General features: G+C 41.1%; 1 protein-coding gene across 3 annotated transcripts; it reads left to right on the forward strand.

Annotated features, from left to right (window-relative positions):
- The first annotated feature begins 239 nt into the window (after positions 1-239).
- Positions 240-11,485, forward strand: fez2b (fasciculation and elongation protein zeta 2b). Of its 3 annotated transcripts, XM_053887295.1 has the most exons (11): positions 240-637; positions 4,030-4,138; positions 4,218-4,334; positions 5,087-5,228; positions 6,257-6,384; positions 6,718-6,867; positions 7,045-7,125; positions 7,396-7,471; positions 7,920-7,985; positions 8,207-8,234; positions 9,400-11,485. In XM_053887295.1, the coding sequence occupies exons 1-10, from the start codon at positions 330-332 to the stop codon at positions 8,215-8,217; spliced, it is 1,188 nt and encodes a 395-aa protein (XP_053743270.1). In that variant the 5' UTR covers positions 240-329; the 3' UTR covers positions 8,218-8,234; positions 9,400-11,485. The 3 variants fall into 3 exon arrangements, with proteins under 3 accessions (XP_053743270.1, XP_053743269.1, XP_053743272.1); XM_053887294.1 differs by lacking the exon at positions 8,207-8,234 and having other exon boundaries at positions 241-637; XM_053887297.1 differs by lacking the exons at positions 7,045-7,125; positions 8,207-8,234 and having other exon boundaries at positions 242-637.
- The last annotated feature ends 6,284 nt before the right edge of the window (positions 11,486-17,769 follow it).

Genomic DNA, 17,769 nt, shown 5'->3' on the forward strand with positions numbered 1-17,769 from the left:
AGTAAATAAATAAATAAATATATATATATATATATATATATATATATATATATATATATATATATATATATATATATATATATATATATATATATATATTCGTGAACATTTATATTCACACGAAAGCGTGACATAATTCATGTAGGAACGAAAAACGTTGCCTTGTTTTGCTCCGTCAATTTGGGGAGGGGCTCCATTGTGACGTCACATTACCCCGCCCCAACTCTCGCCTCTTTCTCTCGGGCTGCTCCGCTGCTTCTCAGCCGACAACAGCGCGCGACAGGCGGAGAGCAAGTGGCTATCCCCCGAGCTCCAGCGACAGTCCAGTCATGGCAGCTCCGTTAGCCCATTTCGACGAGGACTGGCAGGAGTTCAACGAATTTAAACCCTCCACGGAGTCGCCCGCGCAGCTGGACCAGCTGAACTCCAATGTAGCCGAGTGCTCGTCGGGCCTGGACGACTTGTCCGACCTGGACAACAGTTTCTCCGGGGAAATCTGCAGCTTCAAGTCCATGGAGGACCTTGTCCACGACTTTGACGAGAAGCTGACAGTTTGTTTCCGAAACTACAACACCACGACGGAAACCATTGCGCCGATCAAACCAATCTCAGAAGATAATTATCTGAAAGACGACGAGTAAGTGAACATTTATTACCGTTCTTTAACTTAGAAGTCTCGGAGCTGTTAGCTGCGTTAGCTTCTTGACGCTAATTCAGTGTTTGTTTACTGAACCGAACGCATCACCGTTAGGTTGCCATTCTCAGCTGCAAACTAGTGTTTACTCGTGTCTGTTCAAGGGACATTTATCAGATAATTCCGTCCATTTGTGTGTTTTAAAAGGATGGCTTGGTTGCCACGTTACCAAAACCCGACTGACCGGCTGGTGTGTGCTCTTCAGCTGAGTCAGGTTCTTTCACAAAGTTGTCATCTTTCGAGTCTTCACAATTTTAAATAAATGTTAAGTCAATATTTCTCATTGTTCTAATGCTCAACTGCCTTCAGTACGTCAAGATAAGTCTTCCCAGTGGAGAACTTTCTGAGTCTACCTGAGGGAGTGGGATGGGTGTAAGTGCAACTATAATAAATACCACATAATGTTTGTACACGCTCATTCCAACATACTTGTCGTCTTGACAGGTGTGTCAGTCAGTTTTTGCTGCTCCTTGTCACCAGGAATTCAAAATATGGATTTGTTTTGTACTCAGTTGAAATGATAAAACTCACCCTCACACTAAATAGTCTGCAGGCAGGGATGAATCTGGCTTTATGCATCGATGGCGAACTTTCCAGGGTGTCCCTTGTCTCTCAACCTAAGCTGCAAGGATAAGGTCTTGCACCCATGACCATGTAAAGGGAAGAAGGAAGGTTATGTTTTAAATATCAAAGATTCCTTTTTGTGCATTTAATAGTAATAATCATTATGATGACATTATCCATTACAAAAGGAAAATATCTGAAGGACAGTGTAGCTTCGTCTGAGTAGTTTTATCCGGAGTAAATACAGACTCAGCTGGTGAAACAGTCATCTATAAACTGAACTCACTTTTTGTTGGGTCTGAAGTTGGGGTGACCTTTGGACTCTGGACCATCCCATATGGTCTTGTTTGTGTATTTAAAGACAGTGGCTATCTTCTCCAATTGAATAATTTTTTTTAACCCGTTTTTTACAAAGCACTATTTCTTTTTATTATCTTTGCAGAGCACCACGTAATACAATGTGATGTCCTAAATACAACTTTGATATCTATGATGAAGCAAAGTAAAAGAATAGCGGAATATTTAATAAAAATATGAGGATGGAAGCACAAAAAATGTTCCATGCTCTTTATGCAGCAAAGAGGTTGCTCATTACTGAAGCACTTCAACTCTGATGTTCTGGCTCATGTGTAGAGATTCAACTAGAATTTGATAATTCTGGCATTAACTATTGAAACAGGATTTAGCATGTTTAATTGATTTGCTGATAAACAATTTCTGCTTCTTAAAATACAATAAAAAATAGACCCAGCAAAACAGCAAAGTAACCCACATTGTAAAACATGGTAAATAAAAATGCTGCCGGAAAGTAAAGCCACGATTAACAGACTGTATAAACATGACATTGCCTCACAAAACCACACATTTTTTTTCAAAAACACCCATTTTCTTTCCATATTAATCAACTTACGGTCTGAACATAATTCTAGCAGTGTAGTCCTGGTGCCTCACTTGGATTTGTCTATATTATCAGCAAGAGACTGTTAGTTGGAAATTCTAATCTCAACAGCAGTGCGGAGTACCATTAGCAGAACATTGAAGTCCCTTGTCGGCCTCCTTGTCAGGTTCTCTGACATCTAGCATGAATTTGTATGACAAGGTGTTATTACTTCCCAGCAGTCACAGTCCCACGCACATCTGACTGTAACTTTGTTGCTGAATGACACTGCCTTCTCCTTTTCTGTCTGTAAGAAACCACAGTGATGATGTGAAATATAATCTACTTCAGCCTCTGTACGTACCCAAAAATGGAAGTCTACAGTCAAAGCACATGCAAATGTGGGTCATATGCATGTTCTTTTATTTAAATCGCATGTAATGATGCTGGGCAAAGTGGTGCTGCATCTGAAGACACAGCAGAAACGGGGCGAGGAATAATTGGACGGCCCACTGAAGCCCTAAGAACAGTGGCAGGCCGACGCAGAGTCTTTTCTGGATGGCTGCACTTGTGCAGGACGTGCCTAGCCGCTTAACAAGTTCCCAAACTAAACCGAGGCTGAGACGCAAAGCCGAGATGACAAGGGAGAATTGTGCCTCTGTGATCTGTGTGCGCAAAATTAAACACAAGCAGGACGAAAAAACAGCATCATCTGCATGAATGTATTCAAGTGTAACAGATTCTCTCTTGTTATTCTTCCCTAAAAACCCAATTTGAATTATTCTTTCGACATCGTTTTACTGCTTTTTCGTGAGAGAGTGCAGACGCTATAGTGTCACTGCCTTGAGGCCCTGAATTAGTTCCTGCCAGTATTTGTCCTATTTACAACAACAGCCCCCAACACCCCCAGTCCCCAAGCTGTGCATGAGCACTTGAGGCAGAAACACAGAGCTTATGTAAACACGTGTGTGTATGGGAGGACAGGACGAAGCAGAGCCGCTTGAACACATGGGTTCACAGCATCCAACCTCACACGATCGTACTCGAAGCCAGGACGGGAAAGCAACACGCTCACATGCATATTAATATTTCACATCCTTGCTGGAGGGGCATTCATTGGTGTTGGAGTTTGAAAAGTGATTTCACTGCAGGATTTAAAGTCGATATATTGCTTGGTTCTTGGTTGGATTGCAGCTCATTTAATGATCTTCGAAACGCCAGGAATTAAACGTTTTCTGTGCTAATTGTTTCTAAGTATGTGTAAAATGTTTTTGGCGCATTCAAAAACAAAATACCCCACAATTAAATGAAATGCATTGTATTCTATATGTTGCATTTCCCTACACCAGGACTAATACATGTCTATTCTATTGTGGATGAATGAGAAATGTCTCACTAGCTCTGTGAATTATGTCTAAAAATACATTTAAAAAATAGAAATTTATGGGAGCCTAATCTACCGTCATTGGTTGAACAAGAACCGTGAAACATTTGTATCAAATATGGATTTTGCTCCTGTGTTCTTCTGTTATGACTACAAGAAAACAAAAAGTTGGATCTTTTTCCAACTTGAATCAAATGTATAACTTCTTGGTTATTAAAGTATTCTGAAAGATACTTCATCATTTTACAAATGTGAATTTGCAACTGTACAAATCTGACATTTTCAATGTATTGTTATTTGCACACAGACAACAGTGAATTCAGGAATATCTATGAAGTGTCTGTTATCCAACACTAGCCTGTGGTAGTTATGTATGTGACACTTGAGCAAACTTGAAAGTGAGGCAGAAGTTAGGAGTATGTTTTACAAACTGAAACACTGTAACTGTCTTGCTCAATGACTGAGCTGCTGAAGCACACCTGTACTACATGTCTGTGTGTTTCCTTCCAGAGTGTGGAATGCTTTGACTGACAACTTCGGTAATGTGATGCCTGTCGACTGGAAGACATCACATATCCGCTCCCTCCATCTGCCCACCCTCAACCTGGTCAGCCACGAGGTACGGCAGTGAAACTCCTATTTCTGTGAATTAAGAGTTCTCCTCTTTTAAACTTTGACTTCAAATCTTCCCGGCACAGAAGCTGGATAACCAGTCTCTGGATCTGTCTGACGATGAGGAGCTGAGGGAGCAGATGGACATGCACTCCATCATCGTATCCAGCATAAGTGATGAGCCACTCTTCACTGCTGAGCAGGTAACATGTAAACACATACACACTTGTTCTTTTACAGTCTGGTTTTAAGTTTCTCGTAGATGTTTGCCCTTTAATGTTAAGTCTAAAAACACTGGTGGAAGATGAAAAAGAGGAAGCAGAAGTGAAAATCAAGGAGGGAGAGATGAAGTAGTGAGATGGTTGCTGTTTCGAGGAGGAAGAAAGAAGGCAGAAAGGAAGATGTTGAGAAAGAGAGGTGTCAAGAAAAAGACGTTGATATTAAGACCAATTCAAAGATTGGATAAAGGATCTGCAGGAGTTGCAGAAATGAAGAATGCGAACGGGAAAAGGCAGGAATCCGAAAGAAACAGAAAGAAAGAAGGAAGGAAGAATTGTGGAGAATGGGGGAGGAAAGAATGATGACTGAAGTAAAGAGGAAGAAGAGGAGGAGAAAATTGGAAATGGCCGCTTAAGGAGACATTGAGGTGGTGAGTATTTTATTATATAAATAGTGGACAATAAAACCCGGGTCAACCTGATGAAAGGTGATTTGAAGAGAGGTAGAGTAATGGGAAGAGGTTGAATTTGAGGTGGTGAGGGCAAAACTGAAGATAAAGAGTGAGTGGCAAAACAAATTGATTGAAATCATCTTTTGTTGTCCGTATTACCGAATAGAAAAAGAGTTAATGTGAGCTTGAACTTGAAACACACAAAAAAAGAGGATTTGCATTTAAGCCTGGATTAGTTTTCGTCAGCCCCAGATTTGGATCAGGTTGTGTGTGTTTTATTTATAGGTGATAGAGGAGATCGAGGAGATGATGCAGCAGTCCCCGGACCCTGAGGACGATGAGAGCCCCTCCCAGTCGGACCTGTCCATGCTCTCCCAGGACATGACTGGCCTCAAACGCTCCGGCTCCAACACCAGCTATGAGGACCGTGAGTAGCTCTGTGGGCGACGGAAGCTGCTGACTTCTGGATTCAATATTTGTGGAGTTGTGTGCATCCACTGGTGTGTGCCTAACCCGTTTAATCAAGTGCGAGAGGTTGCACATGCCCAGGTCATGACAGGGCTGCACATGCATTCACATGCAGACCATCTTATGTAACGCGAATGCAAATGCAAACGGACAGCATCTAACACTCTTGCTGAGTCGTCTGTTACGTAACAAAGAGACAATGTTTCACTGCAGCCCTACTGGGATCTACCTGCTCCAGCACAGTTGGCCAAACTGGGGCCCAACTGGACTGTTTATATTTATGCTTGATATATTCCCAGTTAGTTCTCCTCAATTCCAGTAATCCCCATGGAAAATTCCCTAAATGGGACTTTTCCAAAATTCCCAAGCTCAACTTCTGATTAAATTTTCCGCCCCTTTGCAACCATCCTTATGACCTCCTTGACGCACTGGTCACATTTACTCACACGTTTTGTAGGATACAGTTCTTACTCTTTGAATGACTGACATGATAAAGGTTATATTTATCGCCCCTCTATTGAAGACTGCTCCTCCACTGCTGCCTCATGAGCCTTAATATCGCATTTCGCCCGATTCGTTTCCCATCTCAGCGTCCCGCTGCGGTAATGGCTGACAAACTCTGGCTATAATAAGAGAAAGAGATTTATTTAAAGTGACGTTCGAGAGCACACACACATCGTTTCTCCCTGCGCTGCCTCCAGTGCAGCTCGGACAAAAGCTTCTTTATTAGCAGTCAGAAACTTTGAGGCAGCGCTTTGATTGACAGCTACCCCCCGGAACCTGCCCTTAACCACATTGTGAATAACTATCCAAGTCTGGGAGGCTAGAGTCCAAACAAACAAACAACACAACACGACTCTAATCACTCATTTGTGTTTTCATCCAGGCGGAGGAAGAAAAACAAATGTTTAATGTGTAGTATTGAATCAATGTCAAGAAAAAGGTATTTTCTGTCAGCTAATTTCAGGTTCTTCTCCGAACCTCCAGGGTTACGTCAGCTGTCTGTGTCAGAGTTGAGTGAGACTCTGGAGGAGGTGGAGACAGCCATTCGCAGCTACAGCGAGGAGCTGATTCAGGCGCTGGCCCTGAGAGATGAGCTGGACTATGAGAAGGAGGTGATGCCACATTTGTCTCTTCCGACTTGTTTAGTCAACACTCACAGGGCCATGTTCTTCGAGGCAACTGAATAGTGATGCTCTAAACATCAATCTTACTTGCCCAAACTCAGAAAACTATGTTACGAATCTTGATTTGAGATGTATGTAATCTGAAAAAAGAGGTGGGGATAAAACCAAAAGTCTTAAGAACAAAGTGAAGCTCAAAAGAAAACACATTGTTATCAATAACAGTGATGACAACACACTTATCTGGGTTTTCAGCGTAACCCACTGCTCTTGTGCTCCGTGCACATTTTGAAGCGCGGATATTGAAGTTTGATTTGGCTGCAGGTGAAGAACAGCTTCATCTCGCTGCTCATCGACGTGCAGAACCGACAGAAGGAGCACCGCGAGCTGCTGCGAAAGAAGAAGAAAATCCGAAGCACTGTGACCACGGGAGCCAACGGCCAGAGGACGACCAGCACACACATACCAGGAACGGTGAGTCATCTTCTCTGACCGTGGTGGTGGTGGTGATGATGATGAGGATGATGTGGGGTCTCACGTTTGCTCTAATGTGGGCACATGTGCATGAAGATTGACCTTAAAGCGACGGAAGCTGCTTCCTTCTCTTCCTCCTGATCTCTCGTCCCTCTCTCTCTGCCTGCCTTTCACTAGCTCCTCACTCTGGAGAATCTCTCCAATGTCATTCAAAATGGCCTCCGTCAAACTTTTGGCAACACAGGAGGGGACAAACAGGTGCCCCGTTGTTTTCTCTGCTCACCTTTTCTTTCTTTGCAGATTAGTTTCTCCTTTTCTCCATTCAACTGCAGTTTGTTTTTGTTTTTTTACTTTCACCCATCGGCATGCATCCGTGCTCCACCGTGGCTCTGACCTCAGAGTCTAGAGCCTTTGTTTTTGGTTTTCCTTTGACCAGGGTTTTGTTTCCATCCATTCTTGCATGCGACTGCACGTGGGAAGTGGTTATCATGCAAGTGTTTCTTACTTTCTTGTACTTATCATTCTCAGTACCTCACCACAGTCATCCCATATGAGAAGAAAATGGGCTCCCCCTCTGTAGAAGACCTCCAGATCCTCACAAAGAGTGAGTCAGTTTACCTTCATTTACATGGTTTGTTGGTTGCAACAGTCTGGATTTCACGAGAAAGTGTTTGGATAGAAAAGTGTTGCATCACGGTCACTGAACTTTACAGTGAAATACAATTGACCCGAAAGGACAATAATATTGAACCTACAATGAAATAAATGTCTTCTTCTAGTCATTTTTAATGATGGAAAGTGATATAGTCACTCGCACAAAACTTGATAAACAATTCAGCAGAGGAACTGGAATACAATAATGTAAATGGCAATGTTCATAATATCATTGATAAATAATATACCATACATATGCCTTAATTTTGGGGTTTTTTTATTTGTTGCTACAGCTCTGTCATTGTGTTAGACAAACTGTACGTTGTAGAATACCAGTTTCTGTTGGGAAAATATTGTGATAAAACCTGCTAACACAGCACAAATGTGTGCCTGTGCAGTCCTTCACGCCATGCGGGACGACAGCGAGAAGGTCCCAGCCCTGCTCACTGACTACATTCTCAAAGGTAAGTCTCTGAGTCTCATGGCAATGTAGCTGCTTCAGTTAGTCACCTTAAGGTCGATAGCTGCGGCAGACCTGGTCGCTCTGTTGCAGAGGAGATGTTTTTTTTTCCTGCCATTGGGAGGCTTGAATTGTCTCAAAAGTGCTTGAAATAAAAGCGAGGAATGTGTTCTTGCACGTTGACCTGTCCTCCCTTGTCTCTCATCTGCGCTGCATCTGTGCTAGCTCTGGTATGAGAGCAATGGAAGCCCAGGTTTGTTGAGGCCCTGACACTCAAAACACACTTTCTCCTGCTGCTTTTCTAGCCTCTGCCTCATTCTCTCTCCGTCGACTAGCGCTCCTCACTCACTCACTCGGTCTCTCCCCCACTCATCCTCAACATGTGCTTTGAGTCGGCCCAGAACCAGGTCCGGAACCTACAGAACATCCACCCTCAGAATGATTTTAGCTCCAAAGATCAGAATCTTTTCCTTGGTGAAGTAGCGTCGCCTGTAGTGCCTTGCCCAAGGGGCCTCGACTGTTAGTTGCTCATCATTTATTTTGATAATAATGCTAATGAAGTTGACTAACAATGACAGTTTTATTTAAAATTTGTTTATATATTTAGTGTGACTTACCTAATGATCCCTTATTTCTATAGTCTTAGTCAATAGTATCCTAATATTGTTTGGTAATTCACAATTTACTTTGTTCCAAAATGTATTTTTATTGATTATTTATTTTATTTTTTTAACAAAACCTTCCAGAGCCATGTGTTTTATTTATTACAACAAGGTTTTAAATACTATATTGATTTACTTTAAGACATTTTTTCGCATTTTTTTGTTACATTAAAGTAAAGAAAAAAAAGGCCCTTTATTTCTTTATTTTATTTATCTATTTATATATTTTTATTCTTCCCTGGTTATCGGGATTTGAACCAGCAGCGCCTTGAAAGTTAGTGTAGTTTAAAATAAAGGAGCAGTGTAGCATTTGTAATGTGTATGTGCTTCTTTAAGATGATAAATCGTTGTGGCGATTGTGAGGATAGATGTTCATTGGTCTTTTGGATGTTGACATTGAGATGAGGATGAAGAATGTATCCAGAAAGCAGAATTTATTTTCAATAAATATATAGAAAATGTGTTTCATCTTAAAGCCTGGCAGTGGCAGGTCCTCTCTCAGTCCTGTGAGCTAATTCTGTTCCAGAAACTCCCCGTATCTCTTCCTGCAGCTGGTTTCTTAACGGACGTCTCCCTTTCATGAGGACTTTTTTGAACCCTTTATTTCCAATATGAAAGGGTGTGGAGGTGCTCTATGGGGTTAGTCATCTGGATCTGGTTCTGAACTGACCTGTGGTGGCCGAACTTTTCTTCCTCCCCAACTTTCCTCTCCGTGGTTCCAAGCAGCCGACACCAACCTGCCGTTTGCCTCCACAGTTCTTTGTCCCACGTGAAGCCAAGTCAGCGCCAGCAGAGGAAGGTTCTGGCAACCAGGACGACCCAAACTACCCTCCATGTTTTTAACAGATTTTTCAACCCTTGTGGCTTTTTTTTTCTACTCTTGTATTTGTAAAGTTCTTTTAACTGTACAGTAGCTGACTGCATGAGAACGTAGATGCTTTGATCCAGTATTAATCCCAGATCTCCTGATCAGCTCCTGGAGGGAGTGAAGGATTGAGTTTGGGAATATTAGCGTTTGGACGAGTGTGTACCGTCACTTTCTGGAGGAACGGAGCACTTCCTGTGGTCCTCACTTCCTGTCTTCGCATGTAGCTGTTAGACTAGCGCACTGCTCGCCGAATGTTCAGATGAGATATTTTCTATACAATGAAGTGGAATTGCACAGTTTTACTACGTAAGAAAGGGACTTGAGAAAGCAAAAGCTGCATGATCAAACATGAAGAGAATATTTTTATGATTGAAAAGGTGTTTTGAGTGACTTTAAAGATGCAACTGGTAACTTTGAAAACAAATTCAGTTGTCTACATCAAAGCTAAGTCTTTTAAAAACCTTTGCTGTAATCGAACCTGAACTATTTTTCAACATATATTTTAGATATTTTTTCAACATTGAATACATGCATTTACACGATGATTTCTACATGGAAATATTTCTTTCTTTCCCAAGACATTTTATCCTTCTTTTAGCTGCATGATGTTTGTTTTGTTTAAAGGGATTTTATTGTCTTTTTCTTGATATAGTAGTTTAATTAAGTCATCTTATTGTATTATAAGTATTTTTTCTCCTTTACATGTTATAGTCTATTTTTCCCTCGCCTTTTTTGTTTTATTTAATTTTATTTAGTTTTTATTAATCCCTCATTCATATTCAATATGAAGCCATGACTGTTATGACTTATTATTATCGTCTGTTCTTTTTTGTTTTTTTTCTCCGTTTTGTATTTTATTAGCAATTTCTTATAAAATAAAATATTTATTTTGTTAGGTCCTTATTTTACATTTGTAGCATAAACGTCCATAAAATAATTCATGTTTTTACTCGTAATTTCCCTATTTATTTCACTCATTCTGTCACATTTTTCTTAATTAATTAAACATTTAAGATTATTTTTAACTTGATTTCCATTGAAATATAAATCATCTTTTTTTTCCTGAATATGATCATCATGTGATCTTTTAGTTTTGTCCTGAAGTGAAATAAAAAAAAATAATTAATGATTTTAAAGTTACACAGTTGCATCTTTATTGGTCTCAAACTCCGCCCTCTGAGCCTGCGCCAGTGACCTCATCCTCAGAATTCACCTTCTATATCGATATTCATGTTTCTATTTGACAGTAAGCTGCAGGTCGACCCCTCGATGTCCTCGTGAGATTTGGTAACCAGTCGTAGCACTTTAGTCTCTGGTAGTGTTGGATGTACTTTAGGGTTCTAGATCAGGCGAGTCGACCTGCCGAGTCGCTGCTCCTCATCGTTGCTTGTTTGTTCATAGTCCGTCAAAGTGAAAACCCTTTAAACAAGCAGGTCAGGTGACCTTTGGATCTTTCTAAATCGGAAGGCAGAATAGATTTCTGTCGCTCTCAGGATCGCTGTTTTGAGAAGCTTATTTTTCAACGCTCCTCTATGTGTGAAGGTTGGTAAAGGTCAAAACCAAAACACTTTTTAAAGCACGTTCTGCCTGCACTGATCATTCAATTGTTTACACACTACTACCCTCAAGTGCACGGGGAAATTGAATAAGCATTTTTAAACTATTTTTCCATCGACAAAGGAATTTTCAGCTGATATTTTTAAAACAAAAGATGTGAATCTGACGCGACAAGAGATTTATATTTCTATAGGAACAAAAACGTGACGGACAAACACCCGGGAAGTTTTGTACATTAAACTTATTTTGAATGCAATAAGGCAAACCCTAGTCTGGGTGTCTGTTTACTGTCTCATGTGGTACTGCAGTATATTAATTTATTATGTAAATGTTTCTTTTTTTGTAACCATGTTATTGACTGTAATGGTACAAGTGTTTTTTTGTGCCCAAATTGCTACTCATTTCAAATAAATTAATGTGATTACTTCAATGATTCGTGTGTGTTGATTTTTTTCCAACTAAATACTAAAAACTGTTTTACATTTATCAAATATGTCCCATCATGGAGTTGGTCTGGTGGTTTCACAGCCTTTGTTTGACCACTAGGTGGAGCCATTCGCTCAAACAATTTTCTAAACCGCAGTAAAAAATGTGTCTTCATTTGCACGGACACATTTGGGGTTTTTTTTTTTTTTAAGAAGAATAAACGCGGTACTTTTGTTTTTATTTCCTTTGCATAACAGAATGTGATTATTGGAATCATCACAAAGTGCCGCACGGACGCGGTAAGTACGAACATGTTTAATTGAATCCTTTAAATCGCATAAAAAAACATACACACATTTGACAGAGAAGCATTTTAAGCAATTTCAAAATGAAACTTAAGTTTAGAAATAAGTTCGAAGAAAATAAATGCTGAAAAACGCTCGTTTCTTTCTTAATTAAACTATGTACATTTGTGTCATGAAGGCCTTGTGATCACTAAAACCAATTTTAAAGAAAGAAAAAAGACAAAACAATGAAACGATGAGCTTAAATCGTGTTGCTCAGGCATTACAATAATGCGAACAACCAAAATAGGAGTGATGCAACACAAATCTGATCAAATTGATAAGTCAACTGTTTGTCGAGTCAAGAACTTTCTTGTCCCAAATGGAAGTAGCTTCCGGCGCCTTCCTGCTTACGTCACTTGTTTCGAAGCCGCCGTATTTTTCAGTGTTAGCTCTCAGTATAGTTTAATGTCCGCAGCTCTTATGTTCCAAATACTGATCTAAAATACATAAAAAGTGTCGGATGAAACCCGCTTTTGTTGGAAAAATATTCTCTAACTCGTTGGTTTATGAGAACCAAAAGAGCGTCTTCTGTGACAGTTCAGTCTCAGTTTTCTTCTGGTTGCCCTTTGACACAATGCTGCAGGAATTAACCCCTTAAGTGTGGGGTCACAGGTTGGTGTCCGTAAACATGGTGTGCTCCTTCCTGACCGTGCTGAAGCCTTTGACTGTGTCCACGAACTCTTCATCCTCCATAAACTGTGAAGCAGAAGTAGAGAAAGTTGACGTCACCGCAGTTGTTACCAAGCACAGGTTTGTTGGGTTTTTTCAGGTTCTCTGTCACCATTCCGCTGTCATGCCCTGATATATTGGGATCCCAGGCTTCATCTTCTCCAGTCAGCGACTTCCCATCCATCAGCTGGCTGACGCTGCGCCTCAGAGAGTTGACACTGAGGATCCCCAGCTCGCCCTGTGGACTCTCCTCCACCAGCTCACATTTGGTTTCTATCACTTCCTGGTGGAGTCACAAATACACCGTTACTCTCAAGGCCGGGCTGAATTGGGAAGCACTGATGAATGTGCTGCCGAACCTCCATCTTCAGAGTGAAGCCTTTCAGGGTCACACAGTTGGAGACGCCCGCCGTCTCCGGAATAGTGTCGAACTGGGAAATATTCACTGATATCATTTCTAGGTCACAAAACATGGCGACGCTTCTGATCTCACCAACATGGAGCTGCTCTGCGGGTAAACTGCCATGGGGCTCCTCTTCTGCAGCGGCAGGCCCACGGGTGGGGGTCTCTCTCTGGTGAAAGTGGGTTTGTTCAGGACCTGGATTCCCAGAGAGCGGCAGTGAGAACAGAACCTGGAGGCAGCTGGGCTTTGGGCTTCATGAGTCTCACTCTGTGGAGCACGACGCCCAGCACAATGGCCAGGAGTAGCAGGGCGATTCCAGCCATCAGTGCGATGAACCACAGCTCTCCCACCACCACCTGCTCCCCCTGGCTTCCTTCTGCTCGCTCCCCTGCACCTGCTGCTGGAGCAGTGAGGCTCGGAGGCTCTGGGCACAGCAGCCAACACATGACACTTCTCCGTGATGCTCACATGACAGCCATGATGATGTGGATGAAGATTAAGGAAGATCCTCCCCAACCTCCGCCCTCCCACATACTATTGATTTGGATGGATCTTTATCAGGTTCTGAAGATACAAGTGACGGAGAAAGTGATGGTGTCACTGTGGATCTTCCTAGTCTGTAACTAGAGCTAGTGTTGCTCACATGACCCGACCAATGACCTCTGTCCACGTTACATGTCCCAGTCTCCTGTAAACTTCAGTAGCAGCTGGTATTCCGCCAGGTAGCTGGTGTCAGAGACGACTGACTCACCGGTGCTGGGGTCCGTGGCTTGGCCTGAGGTGGGGTGTCTGTCAACCCCTCACTGTCTGACACCTGAACCCGGACTGCTCCAGAGTGGATGAGCGTCACCGCTGTGCTCCATTAAAGGTTCCAAACGATCCCGGGTCTGGACCTCATGACATAAGGTTCAGGAGTTTGAAGCTCCTGCACTGTTGTCTCTGACCTTCCAGTTCTCCCATCAGCCTTTGCTCTTCCTCCGCGGCTCCATGGCAACGACCAGGTGTCACGTTACCTGGACAGGTATTGGCAATATCACCATCTGATCCTCCCGCGTGTGTGTGTGTGTGCGCATCCTCTCGTCCAAGTGTGTGTCAGCTGATAGTGTGTGTGTGATATCTGCGCTGATATGTCGAAGCGTCATGACACCAGAGACGACGAGCGGCGGACTCTCTCCCGAGTCCAAACCTGATGACTCCTGACACACACACACGCACACACACACACTGTGAGTGTAGTTATACTTTATAAACTGTAAAGTTTTGTTCATTAAATTAAATTATTATTAGTATTATGCATTTATATTATATTCAGGTTTGTTCTTCTAAATATCTTATATTTTTTATATTATATTTTTAAGATATTTTTTTATTATTTTAATATATAATTGTGTTGCTTATCAGTTTTATTTTTTCTAAGGTGTTGCATTTTTTAATTACTTTTTTATTTATAAATGACATATATATATATATATATATATATATATATATATATATATATATATATATATATATATATATATATATATATATATATTCCAGTTTATTTCAAAAGAAAAAACAAACATAAAATTAAAACCTTGACTATGAATGACATGAATAATAATCATTTAAATATTGTTTTTTTTTCCTTTAAGAAAAACACACCACAATAATACAATTAACAGTAATGTATTGAATATTTTTATCTTGAACTTAATTTCGAATTTCGAGTTATAAATTCAAGTTTCTGACTCAATTTATGCATTTCTGTAAGTGAAAAATGTCGAATGATCGCAAACACTAAAAGCCTTCCTATTAATATATTTTATAATAAATAAAAGTATGTGATGTAAAGCATTGTTTAAAATAGATAAATAAGTAAAAGTCAATGCGCTTCATGCAACACGTCTGACCACAGAGTGGCGCCAGAGAGCAGCAGCTGACCTCTATTGTTGCGCCACAGTCCCGCATCATCTGTCAACAACAGCGGCCATAAATGTCTCCACCATGTTCAGGTGCCGTGTTTGTCACTCCCTGCTGATACATTAGCCGCACACGCACGCGCATACATCTTCATATCTTCATGCAAATGTCAATTCCCCTCCCGTTTGTCCTCAAGTGACAGAGGATTGACTGACATCCACCGTGGAGACATGAAGGGCTGGATTCATGCCATTGTTGTCAGGGTGCTTCCCAGCAGGACCATGGGCAACTTTCAAAGGTCCTGGACCGGCCGTGATCTGGTGGTCCAGCTCATATGTGGCGGGATGAAAGAGGGCTCCACATGTTCTGGAATCATCGAGTCATCGTGACCAAGGATCTCGTATTTATTGAGACAAGCACGGCTGCCTTATTGGTCACGCTACAAAAACCTACGTCAAAGTCCTCCTGGATACTGTGTTTTATTTTTCTTTTTTTTGTTTTAATAAATGTATCAATTTTTACTCTATGAAGAAACAATGATTTATGACCAACTCCCATTGCATATGCGCATTTATTGACAGTATTTGGTGGTAAATAGGGTCAATTTAGGTGATACAGAGAGAAGCAGAAGAAGTATTTATTTGTAATGTAACGTACAGTGGAGGACTTCACTAGACAGTAACAGTGGCAGCCCCCGTCATTCTGAGGTGCAGTCTGCCTGGAGTTGGTCTTGTCCGTCGCAGAGGGTGAAAAAAGAAAAAGATAAATGAGGTCGGATTTTTGTCCAGCAAAATGCAGATTTCACAGGATGACCTGTTCATTGTGTTGGAGCTTGAAGCATCTTTGTCTCAGTGAGGTCACTTTCCTGATGATCCTGCTGGATGATGGTGAAGGTGCAAGTGGGCGTGAAAGAAAGACTGGCGAGTTCTGTGCTGGTGATGATGACGATGACGATGATGATGAAGATCTAATAAGGATGTTGATGATGATGATGATGATGATGATGAAGATCTAATAAGGATGTTGATGATGATGAAGATGAAGATGAAGATGATGATGATGAAGGTTATGTTGATGATGATGAAGGTGATAAAGATAAAGATGAAGATGAAGATAAAGATAAAGATAAAGATGAAGATGAAGATGAAGATGAAGATAAAGATAAAGATAAAGGTGAAGATGAAGCTAAAGATAAAGATAAAGATGAAGATGAAGATGAAGATGAACATGAAGATAAAGATAAAGATGAAGGTGAAGCTAAAGATAAAGATGAAGATGAAGATGAAGATGAAGATGAAGATAAAGATAAAGATAAAGATGAAGATGAAGATGAAGCTAAAGATAAAGATAAAAATAAAGATGAAGACGAAGACGAAGACAAAGATAAAGATAAAGATAAAGATAAAGATAAAGATAAAGATAAAGATGAAGATGAAGTTGAAGCTAAAGATAAAGATAAAAATAAAGATGAAGACGAAGACGAAGACGAAGATGAAGATAAAGATGAAGATAAAGATAAAGATAAAAATGAAGATGACGTTAAAGATAAAGATAAAGATAAAGATGAAGACGAAGATAAAGATAAAGATAAAGATAAAGATAAAGATAAAGATGAAGATGAAGCTAAAGATAAAGATAAAGATAAAGATTGAGACAAAGATAAAGATAACGATAAAGACAAAGACAAAGACAAAGATAAAGATAAAGATAAAGACAAAGACAAAGACAAAGACAAAGACAAAGACAGAGATAAAGACAAAGATGAAGACAAAGACAAAGAGAAAGACAAGAGAGAAGTTGAGCCGCTGCAGCCAGTGTTCCGGCCCAGGCCCCTGGTGAGCCGCTCCACTGGCCGGTCAGGAGAGGAGGACCAGCAGGCGCTGGGCTCACAGCTCCGTCCCACATTAGCTACAGACAGGTTTGATTTATCAGCCCCCCCCACCTCAGTCTAATAGCCTCATCAACATTCATACCTGACCATGATCATTCCCAACACTGTTATGTTTTTATTGAGGAAGTGATCTCACCCTTGAGTGCCAGAACCAGCCTCTTTTTTTTACAAGCCATCTCCTCAGGGCCTCATCCATCACCTGGGTGTCCGTCCGACACGGCCGCTAGACACATCCTAACTCATTTAAGGGCAGAGACATATGGGGATGTATCACTCACCAGCACTAACTCACTTACCGGCGGCGGATGTGCCCAAGAATCTCCGGCCGCTTTGTTGGAATCCCAGTGAGTTTTAACTGCGAGTAAATAAGGGGATTACTCCTCCTCTGCTGACAGATGAGGAGATTCGGCTTTGTCTCTCCGTCCATTCATCTTTATCACTTGCCTCCTCCTTCTCCTCCCAGCCCAGAACCAATTGACAATATAATGAAATGATGTTTAATCTCTCAGCGCATGTATGAATCAAGCCGTGGCATGTTTTGTGTCCAGGCCGCTGAGGGCCGCTTGGATCTCATTCAGTCTAGAGGCGTGTAGATGGATCACTCTCAGTCTGATCAATACTCTTCATCACTGCATTTGAGCAGGACCAACATTTGTTGGGCTTGAGAGGAGACAGCATTTTACCAGGGATGTGCTGATGAGGCTTCATGAAACAGTGGCCTCCTTTTCAGAGCTCAGTAGGGGGCGCTCTTGGTTTAAAAATGATGTGAGGTTCCATTGAAATGGTTGTTCAAATCCAAGCAATTTAGAGCAGAGAGCGGCATCTAGTGGACAGTGTTTCATGAAGCCTCATTATTACATTTCACTATGTATAAGAGTAATACTGGATGAGTAATCTTACAGTCTTTGTCAGATAGAATGTGTCTCCGTTTTGAGTCAATTGAAGACCAGTTATGCAATTCAATATCAGCAAAATAAACAGATTTCAGGAGTGTTCTGCTGTTCCACCTGGGAGGAGTCAACTTCCGATGTTACGTTCCGTTTTCTCTCGTGCTTTTATTTTG

The sequence above is a fragment of the Synchiropus splendidus genome, chromosome 15 (assembly GCF_027744825.2).
Source record: "Synchiropus splendidus isolate RoL2022-P1 chromosome 15, RoL_Sspl_1.0, whole genome shotgun sequence".
In the NCBI taxonomy this organism is placed as follows: domain Eukaryota; kingdom Metazoa; phylum Chordata; class Actinopteri; order Syngnathiformes; family Callionymidae; genus Synchiropus; species Synchiropus splendidus.

Coding starts and splice junctions, on each gene's coding strand:
- fez2b (XM_053887294.1), top strand. CDS start 330: ATGGCAGCTCCGTTAGCCCATTTCGACGAGGACTGGCAGGAGTTCAAC. Junction 4,139..4,217: donor TCAACCTGGTCAGCCACGAG/GTACGGCAGTGA, acceptor TTCCCGGCACAG/AAGCTGGATAACCAGTCTCT. Junction 5,229..6,256: donor CAACACCAGCTATGAGGACC/GTGAGTAGCTCT, acceptor CCGAACCTCCAG/GGTTACGTCAGCTGTCTGTG.